Here is a 22880-nt window from a genome sequence, read left to right as displayed (position 1 = left end):
CTGTGCCAACAAAGTAAAGAGTTGTTTCACCACATGAGAGGCATTAGCAATATTAACAGATGTCATACAAAAGGAATGATAAAAGTGTGAACAAGACATTTGTTGTACTAGCCATAAGTCCACCTGCTCGTAAAATAGGGCAGTCTCTTGATTTAAATTCGAAAGTCCAAATTTAATGTGGACATTCAGGACATTCTGAGTCTGGAGAGCATCGTTGACTTGTCTCACCTGTTTATCCCCGGTGTCCGACACCAACGATGTTTGTGCCATTGCCAGTCCTGCAACCATGGCTGCAGCAGCAGACACCGCAATGACAGCAACCACTGCAGCTGTCTCTCCAGAATCTTGTTGCTCTCGATACAGGGTCATCTCAGTCTGCTTAGCCTTTTTGGTAATTGGCAGTGGTATGATGGCTGGTACCCGACCCAACAAGGCAGCACTGGAGTGGTCATCCCAGCAGTCGCTCAGGTCACAGTTTCTGAAAGAACAACCAAGAATATCCTTTCCTCCAAAGGTGCTATTCCATACTACAAAAATGAAAAGAAAAAAGAAAGAAAACTAAAACAAACACGGGATTTAATAGTGCCTAGGCTCTCAGAGAAATATTCCAAAAAAGAAAGATAGAACTACACTCAGCTTATATAGGATTCCTTTAAAGTAATATTCATAGCCCAAAATATGTAACAAAGCATAAAGCATTCACAAAGGAAAAGGTTTGATTGATACAAGCCTCTTCTTTTGCCATATTGCTTAAAGCAGTTCCAGCTGTATAGTTTGAGGAATAGAAAGATGAATACAAAGAACTAGTTTGGCTCACTGATCAATACAAGGGGGTTCCTTACCAGCCTTCACACAGTGCTTTCCGCTTGATTGGGACTCACCAGGAGGCTCATCAAATGACAGGTGTCATTCTCAAGGCCCACCACAGGATCTTTTCCCATCATTTTCCACAGCCCGAACATATCACTCTGGTACCCAAATGGGCTTTTCCATTCCTGGAGGAAAAACACAAACAGCTCCTCTCACCCTAACCAACAGGCTAGCCATCCATAGCTTTCATCACCGAGGTGGCTTTCCGGGGGGACACCTTTGTAGGTTGTGTTAAGACTGCCCCCATCTCTGCTAAGAGATCATGTCCCCATAGATTGACAGGCAGGCCGGGAAGAACATATGGCTGGAAAAAACCCTCATGTCCTTCTTCATCATGCCATTTTAATATTTTTGAACTTTTTTGAGGAGTTGTTTGACCTCTTCCCTGCAGCCGTACAGATTTTAAGGACAAAACTGATACATCTGCCCCGGAATCTAAAATACCATCAAAGCCTTTTCCCTCTATAGTTATTCTAAGTTGGGGCCATTCATTTAACAGTGCAACCCAGAGAGCAGCCGTTCCAGGGAATCCAAACCCTTGATTGCTGTGGGCTTGTTTATTATTGGTAACCTTCTTGGGAATCAACACTGATTGTGCTATCCGCTCACCTTGAGGAATTACCACCACCCCCTGTTGGACAGATGTCATAACTTTAATCTCCTCTTGATAGTCTGCATCTACTATCCCAGGATGTATTTGGATCCCCTTTAAAAGGGTACTGCTTCTGCCTAATATAAGTTCCATGTTACCGGGTGGTAGGGGCCCATATACTCCTAGGGAGTGCTTGCAATCCCATTTGTGGAGTTAAGACTGCTCTGGCGGAGGCACAGAGGTCCAATCCTGAGCTCCCTGGTGTGGCTCCGACAAGGTCTGCAATGCGAAAGGATTTCTCTGCGGAAGGAACTGGACATGGCCTCTGCTAGGGTACTGTCCCTGCGGTCCCGCGGTCATTGCTCCATACACTGAGGTTTTGGGGCCCTGGAGCAGGCCTTCTGCCAGTTTCCTTGCTGTTGATTAATGGTACGTGGCAGAGGTTTCCCATCTATATCTGTTTTAGAGAAGCAATCTTTAGCCCAGTGTGCTCCCCTTCTGCATCTAGGGCACAAGCCAGGTTTCCTCCTTCCCGTCATTATCAGCTGTGGCATTCCTTTCGAAAATGACCAGGAGTTCCACAATTAAAACAATTACGGCCTCCGCCCTCTCTCCCAGTGCTCTTATGTTTCTCTGAGGTTGAATAGCTGCCACTATAACCTGGCCTTGAATGAAATTCCCATCTATATCTCTGCATATCCTGATATATTCATTTAAACTCTGTTTTGTGAGGACATAATGCTTCCTTACAATATCTATTGGAATTTTCAATACAAGTTGCTTTATTATAGGCATGGCTGTTGTCTCATCTCCAAACAATCTACCTGCTACTTGTAACAATCTATGTAATCTTGGAATGGTTCAGATGGTCCTCGTAGAACTTTTGATAACTGATCCCCAGCTGCTTTGTTAGGCAGGGCCTTCCACGCTTTAATGGCAGCTGCAGCTATTTGGGCGAATGCTCCTGGATCATACAGAATTTGTTGCTGCAAATTGGCATAAACCCCAGCCCCTGCTAACATATCTAAATTACGTTGAGCTTGACCCGCTAGAGCATTTAACTGGGCCGTTTGCTTACAATTTTCCTGATATTCCCCTCACCATAGGAGATAATCTCCCCCAGATAAGACAGCACGACATAATTGCTGCCAATCACTTGGTGTTAAATTCATATCAGAGAAAGATTCTACCATGGCCAACGTGAAGGGTGCTTGAGCCCCATATGTAGCTACAGCTTCCTTTAATAGCTTCATTTCTTTAAATTGTATTGCTAAATGTTGGCGAATTATTTGCCCTGGGTTGTTGGTGTCTGGCACCTCCATCACCGGTGCAACCATGTGTACAGGACGGAAACAAACTCCTTTGTTTTGTTCAGTGCCAGAGCCCCTACTCAACTGAGACCACCAACCTTCATCATGATAAGCCGGTGGGGCCAAGGGAGTTGGGTGTGAATCTTTTCTTACTTTATGTTTTCTCAGTTTTCTTAAGAGATTTCTTATTTTCTTACATATGATCTCCTCCTCTTCTTCTGATGAATCCTCACTATCCTCATGAAACTCTAAATCATCGAACTCCTCCCTATAGACTGACTCTTCTGAACAAAGAAAAGATACCTCCCATCTTAACTCCTCTGCTTACCTCTCTCGTGGGGGGGGGGGGCTAAAACCGAGTGAAGGACGTCAGGATTAACACATACCCCAATCCATCCTCACCTTCTGAGGGCGACCTCTCAGTGTTCCCTAGTTCCCGATATCTTGGAGGGACCTCCAATTGCCACACACCGCAGCACCCGTCTGCACTCTATGCCCTAGAACCCAGTTCACGAGCTTCGGGCAAGGGGCTGGCGGTTGAGGAAACACACGCAGAGACAGACCGACACACAGACCTTCAAACACTGGTACCAAAAGCCCCTCTTTAATAGCACCATGGAGGCTTAAATACCCTGCAGTCAATGGCCAACAGGTGAAAATCCCATCCTCTGATCCTCTAGGCAAAGCACAGCTTTTAGTCACTTCAATTTAGAAGGCTCTAGACAGGAAAGAGCAGCTGAAAGCCAGGATTCAATTGGTCCCAACAGTGTCTGTGCTGCTGGGGTTCTATTTAGGAAGTGGTTCCCTGTGCCAATGCGTTCAAGTGTACTTCCCCACTTTCTCTTCTATAAGGTTCAGTGTGGCTGGCTTTATGTTGAGGTCTTTGATCCTTTTGAACTTGAGTTTTGTGCATGGTGATAGATATGAGTCTATTTTTATTCTTATTTATTTATTTCTTTATTTATTATGTATACAATATTCTGTCTGTGTCTATGCCTGCAGGCCAGAAGAGGGTACCAGACCCCATTACAGATGGTTGTGAGCCACCATGTGGTTGCTGGGAATTGAACTCAGGACCTTTGGAAGAGCAGGCAATGCTCTTAACCTCTGAGTCATCTCTCCAGCCCTATTTTTATTCTTCTACATGTTGATATCCAGTTATGCCAGCACCACTTGTTAAATATGCTTTTTTTTTCATTTGATATTTTTTGTTTCTTTATCAAAGATCAGGTGTTCGAAGATGTGTGGATTGATATCCGGGTCTTCTATTTGGTTCCATTGGTCCTCCTGTCTGTTCTTATGCTAATACCAGGCTGTTTTCAGTACTGTAGCTCTGTAGTAGAGTTTGAAGTCCAGGGATTGTGATGCCTCCAGAAGTTCTTTTATTGTACAGGATTGTTTTGGCTATCCTGGGTTTTTGCTTTTCCATATGAAGTTGAGTATCATTCTTTCAAGGTCTTTGAAGAATTTTGCTGGGGTTTTGATGGGCATCAGTTCTTCTTATGAGTCTTTTATCTTGGGGTAATTCTAGACTAATAAATACTTTTTAAACACAATAGAAGAAGGTCCTGTGTCTTCTCACCTTTTACCTAGTTTCTCCTTGTGTTAATGTAACTGTAGGATTGGCTGGGTGCAGTGGTGCACACCATTAGTCCCAGCACTCGGGAGGCAGAGGCAGGGAATCTCTGAGTTCAAGACCAGCCTGGTCTACAGCAAGTTATAGAACAGCCTCGTTTCACAAATTGAGACATGCTGACATACACACACACACACAACACTCCACATATATTCACATGTATGTTTGTACATATATGTATAACTTTAGTATGTTTTTGTTACCCTGAATCAGTTTGTTGCAGGCCATTTTCATTCCCCAGATAGGAATTGTGAGTGGATAAACTCTTCCAGTTTGGCAATTCCTGGTCCCTTTTGTGTCCTTATGGGCTAGCCTCAGACTCAGAGGTTTTACAGCTCTAGTCCTAACCCCTGAGGATTCAGTGCCCTTTACTCCAGTTCAAGCCAGAGACTACTGGAACATTGTTACTCTGAGTTTTAAGCATCAGTAGCCTTGGTTCTTGGCAGCTATAATCCTTGACCTCTAACAGCTTTGAGTGGCAGCAGTAGCCAGAACCACAGGTGGCACTGGCTAATTTTAGGGTTCCCGAGATCTCTGGCCTGTAGCTGCAACTCCTACAGCTCTCAGGCTCTTCAGTCTGTGAGACAATAGTATAGCTTACAGGCCTAAGGTAGCTCAGACCTTTGACCCTGCAGGTTTGCCAGCTCTATGAACCCCCTCCACAGATTTGGGCATATAATCTCTTGGCATAAATTAGTCAATAAAATGTTTTGAGATAACTCTAACAAAGTGAAAGACTTGTATAATGAAAACATTAAGAGGGCTGGAGAGATGGCTCAGAGGTTAAGAGCACTGGCAGCTCTTCCAGAGGTTCTGAGTTCAATTCCCAGTAACCACATGGTGGCTCACAACCAACTAGGATGGAATCTGATACTCTCTTATGTCTTAAAGGTGTACATGCAGATAAAGCACTCATATACATAACATAAATAAACAAATCTTTAAAAATATTAAGACAATGAAGACGATATCAAAAGATGGAAAGACCCTCCAAGCTCATGAATGAGTAAGATTAACACAGTGAAAATGACCACCCCACCAAAGCAATCTAAAAATTCAGTGCAATTCCCATGATTTCAATACAATTCTTCAAAGAAATTGAAAGAATAACTTTCAGTTTCATATGGAAACACAATAAAACCCAGAATAGCTAAAACACTTCTAAATAATAAAAGAACTGCTTGGGATATCATTATTCCTGATTTCAAGTTGTATTACAGAGATAGTGTAATAAAAACAGCATGGTATTGACTGTTGATGAATGGAGTTAAATTTAAGATCCAGACACCTGATTTTGGTGAAAGGTAACCACCATCCCTGCTACACACCCTGGCATCCACAGTGGGAGTAACCAACACTCTGACTGGGTTTAAGACCCACTCCGTGAGATGGATCATGTCTAATGATGTTCAGAGACGAGATATGCCACAGGTGAAATGGATTTGCTGCAGGTCCGGCAGCTTGCTGCGGGGTTGAGACCCCGTGGCAGGTCCCCAAACGAAGGTGGCTGGTTCCCAGTCATGTGGCGGCTGGCTGGCTGGGGTGGGAGGCACCGATGCTGCGAGTCTCTGGGACTGCTGGGGACCCCAAAGCAGTCAGTCCCAGAGACCACATGGCAGGGAAGGTGGCTGGTCCCTGGCTGTAACAAATGGATAGGCGGCGGGTGGGAGACACAGAGATAGGCACACCATACAGAGTAGAGTTGGACATTTATTTAGGGATTATGGGGGGGAAGGGGAGAGAGAGACTAGAGAAAGGGGGGAAGGGGAGAAGTGGGGAGAGAGGCAGAAGCTGCCTCTTCCGAAAGGAACAGGAAGAGAGAGTGTGGGGCTGAGACTGCAAGCAGGAAGGGAGTGGGAGTGGCTTGTCTCTTAAAGAGACAGAACATTACAGCGGGTCTAGGGCTTTTAGTGTCTTTTATGTATAAAATCATATTAAGTAAAGATACATTTGACTCCTTCCTTTCCTATTGTAGCCCCTTGATCTTCAGTTGTCTTATTACTCTGAGACTCCACATACTGTATTGAATAGATGTGGAGGGAGTGGACAACCTTGTCTTGTTCCTGATTTTAGTGAAAATACTTTTGAATTTCTCGTCATTTAGGTTGATGTTGGCTGTGGGCTTGCTGTACATCACCTTTATTATGTTGAGGTGTGTCCCTTGTCTGTAGTCTTTCCAGGACCTTTATCATGAAGGGACATATTTATCTTTTTTTTTAAGGTTTAGTTAATTTTTTCACTCAAGCGCATGTGTTCATCTTTGTAATGGGATCTTTGTATGCACACGTGTGTGGGTAGATGTCCGCAGAGACTGAAAAAGAATGTGGGTTCTCTTGAAGCTGCAGTTACTATCTTACCTGGGTGCTGGAATCTGAACTCTAGTGCTTAAGATAGAGCAGCAGGTGCTTGTGACTACAGAGCTGTCTCTCCAGCCCAGAGCTACGTGAGATAAGCATAGATGGGCAGTTTTGTGTTTGTACTGGCTCTGGTGGAGTACAGTCTCATTTCTTCCCTTGGGATCTTGTGTCTGAGGTCCAGTGTATTTGAAGATTGTAGTAGGGAGGCCACTTGTTGGTTCCTGGATGCTCATCAGCTCAGCCCCGAAATAATCACACAGAAACTATATTATTTAAAACACTGCTTGGCCCATTAGCTCTAGCTTCTTATTGGCTAACACTTATATCTTAATTTAACCCATTTCTAGTAATCTGTGTATTGCCACGTAGCTGTGGCTTACCAGGTAAAGTTCTGACATCTGTGTTTGGCAGGACTACATGGCTTCTCTCTGACTCTGCCCTTCTCTCTCCCAGCATTCTGTTTAGTTTTTCCCACCTAGCTCTGTTCCTCTATAGCTCTGTTATAGGCTCAAAGCAGTTCCTTTATTAACCAATGATATTCACAGCATACAGAGGGGAATCCCACATGAGCAGATGAAGAGAGCTGTGAGTGTCTTTAGAGGAGGTGCAGACTTATGTATCTGTCTAGGTCAGTGTTATCAAAGTCTGGCATTTATTTTGAATGGTTTGAATATTCTTCCCATTTTTTTAATAGGTTGTCTTGTGGACATGCCCATGTGAGGACGAGTTGTCTGCTGCACAGAAGATGGGATCGAACAGCAGCAGGATCAGTGACCTTCCTAAAAATGAGTACTTAAAAAAGCTATCAGGCACTGAGTCTATCTCTGAAAATGACCCCTTCTGGAATCAGCTCTTTTCGTTTTCTTTTACTGCACCAACCAGCAGGTAAGCCACTTCCTGGAGACTGAAATTCTGGTAGGAGGCGGTGTGCGCCTGTGCCGTCAACATGCTGTTTTGCCGGGTTCTTTCGCCTCGTTATGTGCTTAGCAGAGACTATGGAAAGAAGGAAAAGTAGGATGTAGTTTTGAGCCTGTCTCTGTCTCTTTAGCCAGCTCATTTGCCAGCAACATTGCTGTTGATTCCTAGAGGCAGCGTGAAGCTATTTCTACTCATCCTATTTAGTCTGAAAAAGCTGTGTAAATACAAATGGTATCTTTAAACCATTCTCTCCCTTGCTTTCTCCTCCAGTTAAGTAAAATCTGTGATGCATATGTAAGCATATAGATCATAGCTTTTTTCTTTTTAATGGCTTCAGAGTAGCCTTTAAATATGTTTAATCAGCTTTCTGTTTATGGGCATTTAGACTGTTTCTAGTGTTTTGTTACTTCATAGTGCTGTGTGTATTGTTTCACACGCATATAAATTTATCTCTACTATGCCTTCCTGGAAGTGGAATTGTTGGGTCAGAATTGTGTGTGCATTTGTAATTTTATTTATTTATTTTTTAATTAATTAATTAATTAACGATTTCTGCCTCCTCCCCGCCACCGCCTCCCATTTCCCTCCCCCTCCCCCAATCAAGTCCTCCTCCCTTGTCAGCCCAAAGAGCAGTCAGGGTTCCCTGCCCTGTGGGAAGTCCAAGGACCACCCACCTCCATCCAGGTGTAGTAAGGTGAGCATCCAAACTGCGTAGGCTCCCACAAAGCCAGTACGTGCAGTAGCATCAAAAACCCATTGCCATTGTCCTTGAGTTCTCAGTAGTCCTCATTGTCCACTATGTTCAGCGAGTCCAGTTTTATCCCATGATTTTTCAGACCTGAGCCAGCTGGCCTTGGTGAGTTTCTGATAGAACATCCCCATTGTCTCAGTGTGTGGGTGCACCCCTTGCGGTCCTGAGTTTCTTGCTCGTGCTCTCTCTCCATCTGCTCCTGATTTGGACCTTGAGATTTCAGTCTGGTGCTCCAATGTGGGTCTTTGTCTCTGTCTCCTTTAATCGCCTGATGAAGGTTAATATCCAGGAGGATGCCTATATGTTTTTCTTTGGGTTCACCTTCTTATTTAGCTTCTCTAGGATCACGAATTATAGGCTCAATGTCCTTTATTTATGGCTAGAAACCAAATATGAGTGAGTACATCCCATGTTCCTCTTTTTGGGTCTGGCTTACCTCACTCAGGATAGTGTTTTCTATTTCTGTCCATTTGTATGCAAAATTCAAGAAGTCATTGTTTTTTACTGCTGAGTAGTACTCTAATATGTATATATTCCATACTTTCTTCATCCATTCTTCCGTTGAAGGGCATCTAGGTTGTTTCCAGGTTCTGGCTATTACAAACAATGCTGCCATGAACATAGTTGAGCATATACTTTTGTTGTATGATAGGGCCTCTCTTGGGTATATTCCCAAGAGTGGTATTGCTGGGTCCAGGGGTAGGTTGATCCTGAATTTCCTGAGAAACCGCCACACTGCTTTCCAAAGTGGTTGCACAAGTTTGCATTCCCACCAGCAATGGATGAGTGTACCCCTTTCTCCACATCCTTTCCAGCAAAGGCTATCATTAGTGTTTTTTATTTTAGCCATTCTGACAGGTGTAAGATGGTATCTTAAAGTTGTCTTGATTTGCATTTCCCTGATCGCTAAGGAAGTTGAGCATGACCTTAAGTGTCTTTTGGCCATTTGAAGTTATTCTGTTGAGAATTCTCTGTTCAGCTCAGTGCCCCATTTTATAATTGGGTTGATTAGCCTTTTACGGTCTAGTTTCTTGAGTTCTTTATATCTTTTGAGATCAGACCTTTGTCAGTTGCGGGGTTGGTGAAGATCTTCTCCCAGTCAGTGGGTTGCCTTTTTGTCTTAGTGACAGTGTCCTTTGCTTTACAGAAGCTTCTCAGTCTCAGGAGGTCCCATTTATTCAATGATGCCCTTAGTGACTGTGCTGCTGGGGTTATACGTAGGAAGTGGTCTCCTGTGCCCATGCATTTGTAATTTTAGTAAGTATTCCAGATTGTTCCAAGGAAGCTTTACCAATTTATGCAACAAACCACAGTATCTCAGAGGCCTTGTTTTTCTCGCTGTTGTCAGTTTAATACCTTTTGGACTTTAAAAATATTTTATTCTCTCTCTCTCTCTCTCTCTCTCTCTCTCTCTCTCTCTCTCTCTGTGTGTGTGTGTGTGTGTGTGTGTGCATGCACACATGTATGAAGGATTCCCTGAAGCTGTAGTTACAGTTGGTTGTGAACTATCTGACATGATTCCTGGGAAATCAACCTCCAGAGCAGCGAGTGTCTATAACTGTTGAGCTGTCTCTCCAGCTCCTTCCCCCTTTTTTGTGTGTGTGTTTTGATAATTGCTAATTTAACAGGTAAAAACAGTATCTCATGTAAACTGTTACATGGTAATGTAGGGTATCTAGAATATTGACTTCTCAAAGACTCACTAGCTAGATTTTTCAAGTCTAGTCCCTGACCTCTGTGGATGTATAACATTATGAGGTGAAGGGCAGTGGGGGCAGCAGGTGAAATTAAGCTTGTCACTCAGTTTACCTTGAAGTGAGGAAGTTAATGTCCAGGTGGGCCAGTGTGAACACAAGGATCCTTGAAAACGCAATAGGAACGGAGGGAAGACTCATCAGTCATGTGATGTGTCATGACATGACGTGACCTGGACTCAGCCTGGGCCTTGCTGGTTTTAAAGGAGGGGATGTAGAGTCAAGATGAAGGAGCAGCCTCTGGGGGCTGAAAGGGGTGGGGAAAGGTTTTCTTTTTATAGTTTTACACCACTGTGTTTGTGTTGACTTTAAACCACCCCTCCCCATGCATTAGCCTGCATGAATAGTCTAGAAATGTATAGATGGTGTCTTATATGTGGTCTTCTGTGACCTACTTCCTTTACAGAATGGTCAGATAAGTAAGGGCCAGATACTTCCCATTCTTTCTATTGCTCAGTTACATTCTGCCTTATGAATACACATTTTCTTTGTCCATTCATCAGCTAATAGATATTTCTGTATTGGTGGGGTTTTAAATTTTTGAGACAGGATTTTATTTTGTAGCCTTAATTATTTGATTTTTTTTAAAGGCCAACTTAGACTGGCTTCAAATTCTCTTTGTAGCACATGATGACCTTGAACTCCTGATCTCCTGCCTCTACCTCCCAATTGTTGGGCCTAGAGGTGTGCATAACTGTGCCTGGTTTATCCGCCTTTTTTTTTTTCTTAAAGATTTACTTATTATGTATACAGTGTTCTGCCTGCATGTGTGCACTGTAGGCCAGAAGAGGGCACCAGATATCACTATAGATGATTGTGAGCCATCATGTGATTACTGGGAATTGAACTCAGGACCTCTGGAAAAACAGTCAGTGCTCTTAACCACTGAGCCTTTTCTTCAGCTTTCCCTCCCCACTTTAAAGCATTTTGAAGTAAATTAGTGAAGCAGAGGTAGTATGCTTGTTAAGTTCTGTACTGCATGGGCTTGTAGTAAGACCTTATCTCAAAGAGAAAACTCCCGAAACAAGACATGGGCTGCAGATATGGCTTCAGAATGGTTAAGAGTGCTTTTTGCTCCTATAGGGGAACAGAGTTTAGTTTCCTGCACCCATGTCAGGCAGCTCACAGTTGCCTGTAATTCCAGCCCAAGTATCCTAAACTTGGTTGCTGTATCATATAGTTTACTTCCTTCTGTAGAGGAAGATGTTTCTTAATGTCATTGTTGCGCAGCCTATCTCTCAGTGTGACACCTAGAATCCTCCTGAGACATGCCGTCTCAAACACATTTTGCTCTGAGGAGCGTTTCATTGTCCAGGTTTCAGAGCTGTAAAGAAAGCAGCTTAAGACAAATGTCTCAGATACCTGTAATTTTGTTGCTTTCGTTATGTGTCTTGCTGACTGGACCTGTGCCTGGAATGCAGCCCTAGCTATCCCTATCTGCCTCTTGAAGTCTGTACTGAGGTTTCTTCCCAGACAAAGTTGACTGCTTGAGGTTCCGATTCTTTATTACAATGTTAAAATCCTTGTGCACCCTTCCCATGCATTGTGTCTCAGTCTTCTCTGTGTTTACTTTCATACCAAGGTGTTCACTGACTTCCACCACTCTATTTACCGTGGCCTGCAGCTCATTGGACTTTCAGCAAGTAGTGCTGTATCGTTGGTGAAACGCAAGTTACTGATTTGCACACCCCCTGCCTGCATGCCTGTCTCCTTATCTTCCAGGGCTGTTGATATTAATTCCAGGAATATGTTAAAAGAGTAGGGGTGAGAAGACACATCCCTGCAACACTCATATGATTGTCTTAAACTGATCACTTAGTTCTCCACAGACTTTGACTGATGCAAAGGTATCTTTAAAGGTATTTTCTAGTATTCTTATGATTTTTTCTTGGTATCTCTAGAACCTTATTGTTTCCCAAAGCCATAGGAGGGTCTCATTCTCCCTTTCTTCAAGGAAGTTGATGTTAGTTCAAAAATAACAAGGACTATCTTAAAAGTAGAAACTGAAGAATGAACATAGATTGAACTAACTTTCTGATGAACGATTTCTATACTGGAAGCAAGTCATGTTACTTTTTAAAAACAAAGGGTCTTGCTGTGTAGCCCAGGCTGGCCTGGAACTCTCCATTCTTCTGCTTCAGTTCCCCCCATCCCCAAACAGCATGAAGCGGTGCCTGTTTGTCATGTGACTGTTGAGCTGTTTAGAGCACAAGCTCCCTGTTTTCTGCCGCAGCATGAGAACTGTTCCCTGCACTGGGCACTAGGTGGCGCTGAGGTAAGGCAGAACAGCAGCTTCCCACACGGGCACTTAAGACTCAGTACCAAGTACAGAGGGGAAGAAAAACCTAAGCGTGGAAAACCTTTAACCTGCACCTCGAGTAACGAGGGCTACGTTGTGTCGCTTTCATCGCTTTCTCTAGTTTTCTCCTTACAGTGTTTCTCTCGCCATGGTTTGTCTGTCTAAGGAATAGCCTGAAATTATTTAACAGGCATTGACCACTTCGGTAGTTTCTCACTTTTCATTAGTAAAAATAGAAGTGTGATAAATTTCCTTATAAACAAGACTTTATGCATTTCTCATTGTGTGAGTAGATGACTTTGGTTTTTTTTTTTTTTCCACTTTGGTTTTTTGAAACAAGGTTTTTCTGTAACTTTGGTGCCTGTCCTGGAACTAGCTCTTGTAGACCAGGCTGGCCTTGAACTCACAGAGATCCTCTGCCTCCCGAGTGCTGGGATTAAAGGCGTGCGCCATCACTGCCCGGTGTAGATGACTTTTTTATGGCTGTTTTTACCAGTAAAATGGTCCCTTAAAAATATTTAGGTAATTTTTAATTAGAGAAAAGTTATAAAATATAGAAACAAAAGTTAAAGTAATCATGTCTATTTACAAATACCACATACCACTTTTAATATTATATATATATATATATATCTTTTTTTACAAAAATGTATGTTGTATTACTTTTATGTAAAGTGTTTGAATTAATATATTTGTATAACTACTCCCAAGCCTTCATTTCCAGGACCTTTCTTCCATTGAAAAAGTACCTTGCCTGTTAAATAGTACAGACTTCCCTCGTTTTTCCCAGTCCCTCCTGGTAACCTCTATGCTATTTTCTGCCTAGGAATTTTCCTGCACTGGGGATCTTATATAACTGGATAACAGAGTCATGTAATGTATGTCTTCTCTCACTAGCATACTGTTTTCAGTTCTCATAGTTACTGTAGCACGTGTCAGATTTTAGGACTGAATCATATCCATTGTATATACCTCATCATACAGCATTTTTAAAATTTCATTTGGTTATACACAAAGAGCTTTCATTTCTCTTTAGCATTTTTAAAAAATATCTATTTATTATTTATTATGTATACAATAGTCTGTCTGTGTGTATGCTTGCAGGCCAGAAGAGGGCACCAGACCTCATTACAGATGGTTGTGAGCCACCATGTGGTTGCTGGGAATTGAACTCAGGACCTTTGGAAGAGCAGGCAATGCTCTTAACTGCTGAGCCATCTCTCCAGCCCCTCTCTTTAGCATTTTTAAGTTCTAATTACCATTTTGTTTTTTCTTTCAGGGTTTTCTTTGTATTATAAAAAATAAGAACATTCTGCTAAGAGTCTTTGCTAATGCAGACATTATCAATTTATTAGTTATTTATGAAGTCTTTCACATTTTGAAGTGCTAGGCTGATTGTCATCTGTAGTAATATGGAGCGGCGGGGCTGCGTCCCCAACACCCCAGCCGCCTGCTCGGCTAGCTTTTGCCCCAAAATAATTACACAGACATTGTATTCATTTAATCACTGCTTGGCCCTTTAGCTCTGGCCCTTACTGGCTAATTCTGATATCCCGATCAACCCATCTCTAATAATCTGTGAGCACCGGTCTTACCGGGAAGATTCTAGGTCGGAGCTTCATCGCGTGTGTCTGCCCGGAAGCAGGGCATGGCGTCTCTCTGAGGCGTCTGCTCCGGAGAGGAGAGCTGTCGAGTCTGATCTCACTTCCTCTTCCTCCCGGCATTCTGTTCTGTTTACTCCACCTACCTATGTCCTAACCAATAAAATAGGCCAAGGCAGTTCCTTTATTAGCCAATGACCTTCCTCCATCAGTCATCCGTCTTTTCAGTTAGTTCACATCTGTTATTATTCTCCTCTCTGAATGCTGAGCCCTTAGGAGGCTGTGCATGATTGCAGTGAGTAGCTAGTAAGCACCAAATTTAGCCCAAGTTTATATAACTGCAGAGGTGACTTCTCTGCGGTCGTCATGTGTCATCAGCTCCTTTGGAAGCATGGACTCATCAAACTGAGCTTTAAGTAACGGTCTTAGAGAAAAGGCCCATGGGGTTACATACTCACATTTCAGGGCTGTCCAGAGCTGTGGATCACACTCCCGACATCCTGTGCGTGGATGTTATTGTGGGCAGTCCTGTCGGCAGGTGGAGGTGGTCTGTCCTGTGTTTCTATCTTGCCTGAGGGGAGTGTGCCCTCTCTGGTTAGGTTACAGTATTTAAATGTGTTTCCTGACTTGAGAAACCGGAGAGACTGGACTTGAGTTCGTCCTGACTGTCTGACGGAAAGAAGCGGTGCTTAGGAAAGGGTTGTCCTCTTGGACTTGTCATGCCTGCCCCTGCCTTTTCATCCTTCTCAGCAGAGCGTTACCTACCGTACTGTTTATGGGAACAGGGTGCCTAGCTGAGGTGGCCTACGGCAGCTACTAACCTGTTCTCTAGGTTCTCACCTTTCTCCTGCCAGAGGCTCTGATGGCAACAAAAGTCAGGCCTCGAGCTCTTTTGTACTGGGATGAACACGGGCAGTTTTCCTGATCCTCTCATCTTCTCAGAGCGAGGAACTGCAGGAAGTTCACTGTTTACCTACTGCATCAAAAATTCTATTTCCTCCTTGCATTTATACATTTCATTGCAGGTTTTGAAAGGTGACTGAGTTTATCTAGGATTGATTACTCCCTTAACCTAAGAATGCTTAAATGGGGGGGGGGAAACAAGAATTGTCACGGTGTTAAAGTAAGGGGCCAAGAAAACCTGACCATGTTTCCCTTGATTTCTTTCTTGTGTGTTGAAATCTGAACTTTAAAGCCATTAGTTTCTATTATTTTCCTGAGAAAATAAATGCAGTATTACTCAGGATGATGGTGGTTGCTTCTTCTCCCCCCCGTCTGTCTGTCTGTCTGTCTGTCTGTCTGTCCTTCCTTCCTTCCTTCCTTCCTTCCTTCCTTCCTTCCTTCCTTCCTTCCTTCCTTCCTTCCTTCTTTCTTTCTTTCTTTCTTTCTTTCTTTCTTTCTTTCTGTTTTTTCGAGACATGGTTTCTCTGTGATTTTGGAGCCTGTCCTGGAACTAGCTCTTGTAGACCAGGCTGGTCTTGAACTCACAGACACCTGCCTGCCTCTGCCTCCTGAGTGCTGGGATTAAAGGTGTGCACCACCACCACCCTACTTGCCATTTTGACAGTTTAATAGTTCCAGGCTTTTCATTTTGGCAGTTGGATGGCAACAGAAATATTGTCTGTGAATCACAGGAATACAAACACCTTTTTGATTTGCCTGATGCATTAAAATTTTTCTGCAGTAGGGCTGGAGAGATGGCTCAGAGGTTAAGAGCATTGCCTGCTCTTCCAAAGGTCCTGAGTTCAATTCCCAGCAACCACATGGTGGCTCACAACCATCTGTAATGGGGTCTGGTGCCCTCCTCTGGCCTGCAGGCATACACACAGACAGAATATTGTATACATAATAAATAAGTAAATAAATAAATATTTTTAAAAATTTTCTGCAGTAAATTCATATGCAGTTTTATCCTTTGAACTTTTACTATGAATAGGTTCTTTTAAAACATTAACCTTTCTGCCATTTAACCACTGAATTGGCTGGTTCTTGTTAGTTTTGTGAATGATCTCTGTAATTCCCTCTTGCTAACGTAAGGGGAAAATGCCTCTGAGTTTTTCTTGTTAGTTAACTTAGGCCCTGTTAACTGACAGGTATGTTGTGGGCTGAATATGACACTGGTGTAAAGTGTTGATTTTGAAGACATTCTGTGACAAGAATTTTCAGTGAAAGGACTGAAAACATTTTTAGTATTTATTTTATAAACCTTATAAGTGTGGTTTGTTCAGCAAATCTATGTTCAGGATTTTCTTGTAATTTCCCCCAACAGCTTTTTGCACATCTGCTTGTTCTGAGAGACTTGAATTATGAGCTTTTCGTCTTTCACCATTTGTATGTGGGACTGGTATGCCTAAAAGTAAAATACAGCCAGTCTAATTTGCTGGAAGCTGTGAGTGAAAGAGTTTGTATAATTTAGAGGTCTGCTTCCTGAATACACTGTAGTTGATGGTTTCATAGCAATTAGAGAAAAGTCACTTCTCAAACTGTCATTTTTCCTTGTCACATTTAAAAATTTATTTAAAAAAATTCTTTATCCTTCACATTGTTTTGTGTGATTGTAATTAAGACCTAGATATAGTCTTTTAAAAAGATTTATGTTAGGGGCTGGAGAGATGGCTCAGAGGTTAAGAGCATTGCCTGCTCTTCCAAAGGTCCTGAGTTCAATTCCCAGCAACCACATGGTGGCTCACAACCATCTGTAATGGGGTCTGGTGCCCTCTTCTGGCCTGCAAGCATACACACAGACATAATAAATAAATATTTTTTCAAAAAAGATTTATGTTATTATGCATACAGCATTATGTCTGCATAGTTTTGCCTACACGCCAGAAGAGGGCATCAGATCTCAATATAGATGGATGTGAGCCACCATGTGGTTGCTGGGAATTGAACTCAGGACCTCTGGAAGAACAGCCAGTGCTCTTAACCTCTGAGCCATCTCTCCAGCCCTCTTAATAATTTTTGGGTTTTTTTTTGAGACCAGGTTTCTCTGTGTAGTCTCGGCTGTCCTGGAACTTGCTTTGTAGATTAGGCTGGCCTCAAACTCACAGAACCATCTGCCTCTATGTGTTGGGAATAAAGCCGTGTGCCATCACCACCCGGTGGAAACTCAGGGTCTGGAGATCCTGGGAAGGTATTCTGTACTGCGCAGTACCCCCAGCACTGGGCTAGTGGGTTTCTTTTTTCTTTTCTTTTTTTCTGAGACAGCGCTTCTCTGTGTAGGTTTGGAGTGTGTCCTGGAATTTGCTCTGTAGACCAGGGGTTATTAAATTTGCATATTCATACATAATAATGGATTTCATTGTGACAGTTTAATATATGTATATGGACAGATAATTTTTATCATATCTTCCTCATTAACCTTTTGTTCTCGCCTCCTACTGATTCCTTTGTCCCAGTTACTCTTCTTTTTGTTTTCATGTTTGTTTCTTTTTGGGGGTGACCCATCTCATTTTATAGGGTTTTCCCGGGTGAGGGATTATTGTTGTTGTTGTTATTTGAGACAGGGTTTCTCTGTGTAGCCCTGGCTGTTGTGGAACTTGCTCTCTAGGCCAGGCTGTCCTCAAACTTAGAGAGATCTTTCTGCATCTGCCTCGGAGTGCTGGGATTAAAGGCATGTGCCACCACTACCCAGCTGAGTCAAGGATGATTAACAAGAACTGTTTTATTGCTGTGATCAAAACCATGGCCTAAAGAAAAATCAATAGGCCAAACCAATAGACTGCCCAATTGGACTTTCATGCTCCAAGACTGTGAGCTAAATGAACCTCTTTTATCAAGTTCATAGTCACAGATAATTTTTTTTTTTTTATTTTCGAGACAGGGTTTCTTCGTAGCTTTTGGTTCCTGCCCTGGAACTAGCTCTTGTAGACCAGGTTGGCCTTGAACTCACAGAGATCCGCCAGCCTCCGCCTCCCAAGTGCTGGGATTAAAGGCATATGCCTCCACTGCCCGTTGATAATTCTTTTTTGTTTTCTGATTTTTATTGAGCTCTACATTTTTCTCTGCTCCCCTCCCTGTCTCTTCCCTTTCCCCTTCAAACCTTCCCCAAGGTCTCCATGTTCCCAATTTACCCAGGAGATCTTATCTTTTCATACTTCCCATGCAGATTAGATCTAAGTAAGTCTCTCTTAGTGTCCCCTTTGTTAACTAAGTTCTTTGGGGTTGTGGTTTGTAGGCTGGTTTTCTTTGCTTTATGTTTAAAAACCACTTATGAGTGAGTACATGTGATAATGTCTTTCTGTGTCTGGGTTACCTCAATTCACTGAAGGGCACCCCAAGCTCTTCTCTCTCGTATCTTGAGAATTAGAGTAAATTTCCTAAGTATACTGAAAATTGAAACTTTATTTTATATTGCTAATTCTATTGTTTATGATATTCTTGTTCTAATTTATTTCTTCAATTGATACATTCCATTATGTTAGTATGTACATATCTAGTATTGTGTTCTAAATGACCTTTCTTCTTTTGTCTCTGCAGTACTGAGTTGAAGCTGTTGGAAGAGGCAACCATTTCAGTTTGCAAGTCTTTGGGTAAGGTAGAAGGGGGGAGGAAAATAGGCAGGTTTTCAAAATTTCTGTTAAAATTATGATAGTTTAATATGAGTTGAATTAATGAAGCAACATTCTTGCTTGTGATGATGACAATAGTAATTATTTGTCCTTTGACTCTGGTCAGTATCCCCTATGTAGTAGGGGACCTGGCTGGATTCCAGGCGTGGGCCCCCTATCTGACTTCCCTTTTATATTCTTCTTTTTAAAAATATTCACTTATTTATTATGTATACAATATTCTGTCTATGTGTATGCCTGCAGGCCAGAAGAGGGCACCAGACCCTATTACAGATGGTTGTGAGCCACCATGTGGTTGCTGGGAATTCAACTCAGGACCTTTGGAAGAGTAGGCAATGCTCTTAACTGCTGAGCCATCTCTCCAGCACCCCCCCACTTCTTGTAAATTCTTTAGAGTACGTATTTGCAGGCCTTCACATTTACTTCTTAAAAGTATATTCTGATCTCTGTCTTTGATACCCTTCAACATGTCAAGAAAACTCACATAGATACAGAATCTCCAGATCTGCATGACAACAAATCCTGGCAGCTCAGCCCAGAGTGCTTCAGTGCTTACATTTCTGGTTCAGCGAAAGTCAGTGGTCCTGCCAGGTGGTGATGGTGCACGCCTTTAATCCCAGCACTCGAGAGGCAGAGGCAGGTGGATCTCTGTGAGTTCGAGGCCAGCCTGGTCTACAAGAGCTAGTTCCAGGACAGGCTCTACAGCTGTAGAGAAACCCTGTCTTGAAAAACAATAAATAAATAAATAGATAGATAGATAGATAGATGATAGATAGATAGATAAATAAATAAATAAATAAATAAGAAAAAAAATAGAAAGAAAGAAAATGACTGTGTACTTGTCTCTGCCATGGCTTCTACTTTGCACCCAGGACTTAAACCTCGTGAGCTTTCTTCAGCAGTAAAAGTAAAATTTGACCTAAATAGTCTCCTGTCGAATTCTTAGCTGTTGTGCTTCAGAGCTTGCCATGCTGCCTAACAGTGGCTTCCTAAGCTCAGTTCCTCAGCACCTAAGAGCACTGGCTGCTCTTCCGAAGGACCCAGGTTCAATTCCCAGCGCCCACATGGGAGCTTATGACAGTCTATAATTCTAGTTACAGGGAACCCAATGCCCTCTTCTGGCCTTATCAGGTACACACATGATGTATAGATATATGTGTGAACCAACCATACATACGTAAAATAAAATAATACCTTTTAAAACATTCGAAAAGAATGAAAAATTATAGTAATATTGGTTTTTACCTCGCTTGAGGTTACACTTTCTTCTACTATTTACTTTGCAAGTAAATTTTGATTTTGTAATTATGACTATGTCTTAGTCACTGTTCTGTTGTTGTGATGAAACACCTTGACCAAAAGCAAGTTGTGGAGGAAAGAGTTTATTTGGCTTACACTTAACAGTTTATCACTGAGAGAAGTCAGGGCAGGAACTCAAGCAAGGCAGGAACCTGGAGGCAGTAGCTGATGCAGAGGCTGTGGAGGGGAACTACTTACTGGCTTGCTCCTCATGGTGTGCTCAGCCTGCTTTCTTATAGAATCTAGGAGCACCAACCCGGGGATGGCACCACCTACAATATCTGGGTCCTCTCCCATCAATCACTAGTTAAGAAAATGCTCTATAGACTTGTCTACAACCCAGTCTTATAGAGGCATTTTCTCAGTGAAGGCTCCCCCTCTCTCTGATAACATTATCTGTGTCAAGTTGACATAAAACTAACCATCATAGACTAAGAGTAGCATCTTCTCTCATTGCTTATTTTCTTTTTTTTCCCGTTTATTTATTTATTAAAGATTTCTGTCTCTTCCCCGCCACCTCCTCCAATTTCCCTCCCCCTCCCCCAATCAAGTTCCCCTCCCTTGTCAGCCCATAGAGCTATCAGGGTTCCCTGCCCAGTGGGAAGTCCAAGGACCACCCACCTCCATTCAGGTCTAGTTAGGTGAACATCCAAACTGCCTAGGCTCCCACAAAGCCAGTACGTGCAGTAGGATCAAAAACCCACTGCCATTGTTCTTGAGTTCTCAGTAGTCCTCATTGTCCACTATGTTCAGCGAGTCCGGTTTTATCCCAGGTTTTTTCAGACCTGAGCCAGCTGGCCTTGGTGAGTTTCTGATAGAACATCCCCATTGTCTCAGTGTGTGGGTGCACCCCTCGCGGTCCTGAGGTCCTTGCTTGTGCTCTCTCTCCTTCTTTCTGCTCCTGATTTGGACCTTGAGATTTCTGTCCGGTGCTCCAAATTGGGTCTCTGTCTCTGTCTCCTTTTATCGCCTGATGAATGTTAATATTCAGGAGGATGTTTTTCTTTGGTTTCTCCTTATTTAGCTTCTCTAGGATCATCATTGCTTATTTTCTGAATTAGATGTGAAATTGTCAGTAAGAGTGGTCAATTGGCAGTTTCAATTTGACATTCTATAAATGATATGATATGCTCAGTGTTAACTATTTTAATACTTTTCTTGTCTCTTGCAGTTGAAAACAACCCTCGAACGGGAAATCTTGGCGCCTTAACTAAGGTCTTCCTTTCCAGAACCAGAGAGCTCAGGCTTTCGGCAGAATGCCAGAAGTAAGCTACCGTTTACCCAGCACTGCAGCGTACTTAGCGCTGTGAGGGGTAGTTTTCATTTGGTGGGAGAAGTAGGCTGTGATCTTTTGAAAACCCCTGTGAAGGAATTACATTCTTTATTAGGAGGAAAAAAGTAAACGTTTTAAATTGTTGGAATGAGATTCTGGAGTTTGATTTCATCATTTTGGTTAATTATTAAGATTAGATTTTTTAAAAGTTTACTAATGATACAATTAATTATTCTTTGAATTCAGTTTAAAAATTAATTAATCTTAATTAATTCTTGTTATAGTTAGCAGTGACATTTTCATGCATGGGTGTCATTTACTTGCTCACGCTCATCCTGTCATTGCCCTCCGTCGTTGTGGTGAGACTGTTATCATAAAAGGCATTTTCTTTATCATTGTTAATCTGGTTTACATGATGACTTAGACATGCTGTCTCATGTCCTCATGCTTTTCTGTCCTAAATATTGGATGGGGCAGTCTGGTTGTTTCTGACTGGGGTATTGACTTTGTTTGCTTGTTTGTTTGAGACAAGGTCTCAGTCTGTAGCCCAGGCTGGACCTTGACTTCTTGGCATGCTGGTGCTTTAAGCCTCCAAGTGCTGGGATAATAGGTGTGAGCCACCATGCTGGCTCCTATAAAATTGATTTAGAAGGATAGTATTTTAAAGATTATTCATTGCCTTGCTTATGAAGAAATATATCAAATCCAGTTAAAAATTTCTTGTTATTGATGCAAATAACAGCACTGTATTGTTTTACATTGTATATTTGTGACTATTCTCTTTATGCTACCATGATTTTAGCTCTCTTTTGTTTCAGTTGCTTTCATGTGGGACAGTTATAAAATTAAGGACAAAGCAGTTTTACCTACAAGTGCCAGTAATGGCTTTAATTAAGTAGATTTCACTCTGTACAGAATGCAATCTGAGAGAAAATACAGTAACTGTCACTGGCTCAGTATGACTATAAACCTTTGAAAGACAGAGACATTGTCTTAATATTATAAGTAGGCTCTGTAAAACCATTCACAAATTATGAAGACATCATGCACCAGAAACAAACTGACCTTGTTTTTGATTAAACTGAACTTTAGGTGATTCTGGTCTTTCTGTTTTAGCCACATCTTCATCTGGCAGACACATAATGCTTTGTTTATTATCTGCTGCCTGCTAAAAGTGTTCATCTGCGAGATGTCTGAGGAGGAGCTACAGCTTCAGTTCATGTATGAAGAAAAGTCTCCCGGCAGTTACAGTAAGTAACCAATAAGCTGCAGATTTTACGATTAAAAGTAGAATTTGGGGCCAGCAAGATGGCTTCTGACAGTGGGAGCCTGACAGCTGAGTTCAGCCTTGGAACCCAGGTGACGATGGAAGGAAAGAACATCTCACATCACATGTGCATGCTGGCGTGTGTGCCCACACATACACACCATACACACCCAGTATTTAAAAAGTATTAACTTAGAAAATTCTGGTTTTCCTGTTATGACTCCCACTTTCTTTAAAAAAAACAAAAACAAAAACCAAGAAAACACTAGGAGTAGGGGCTTCCCCTTCCCCATCTGACTTTTGTGTCAGTTACTTGTCTTGCAGCTGTGACAAACACCCGAGAGAACAGAGAAGGGAGGGTTCATTTTGTCTGGAGATTGAG

General features: G+C 42.3%; 1 protein-coding gene across 8 annotated transcripts in view; it reads left to right on the top strand.

Moving 5' to 3' along the window:
* The window catches only part of Dym (dymeclin), a 274253-nt gene that overhangs the window by 16872 nt on the left and 234501 nt on the right, over positions 1-22880 (top strand). For all 8 annotated transcript variants that reach the window (XM_075968265.1, XM_075968269.1, XM_075968267.1 and 5 more), the window contains 4 exons: positions 7460-7650; positions 18568-18620; positions 21130-21223; positions 22348-22481. In XM_075968265.1, coding sequence (XP_075824380.1) covers positions 7511-7650; positions 18568-18620; positions 21130-21223; positions 22348-22481 — 421 coding nt within the window. In that variant the 5' untranslated portion in view covers positions 7460-7510. The remainder of the gene's footprint in view (positions 1-7459; positions 7651-18567; positions 18621-21129; positions 21224-22347; positions 22482-22880) is intronic.

Source organism: Microtus pennsylvanicus, chromosome 4, assembly GCF_037038515.1.
Source record: "Microtus pennsylvanicus isolate mMicPen1 chromosome 4, mMicPen1.hap1, whole genome shotgun sequence".
Taxonomy (NCBI): Eukaryota; Metazoa; Chordata; class Mammalia; order Rodentia; family Cricetidae; genus Microtus; species Microtus pennsylvanicus.
The sequence above is the reverse complement of the archived record's forward strand: the minus strand, read 5'-3'. Positions and strand labels throughout refer to the sequence as shown.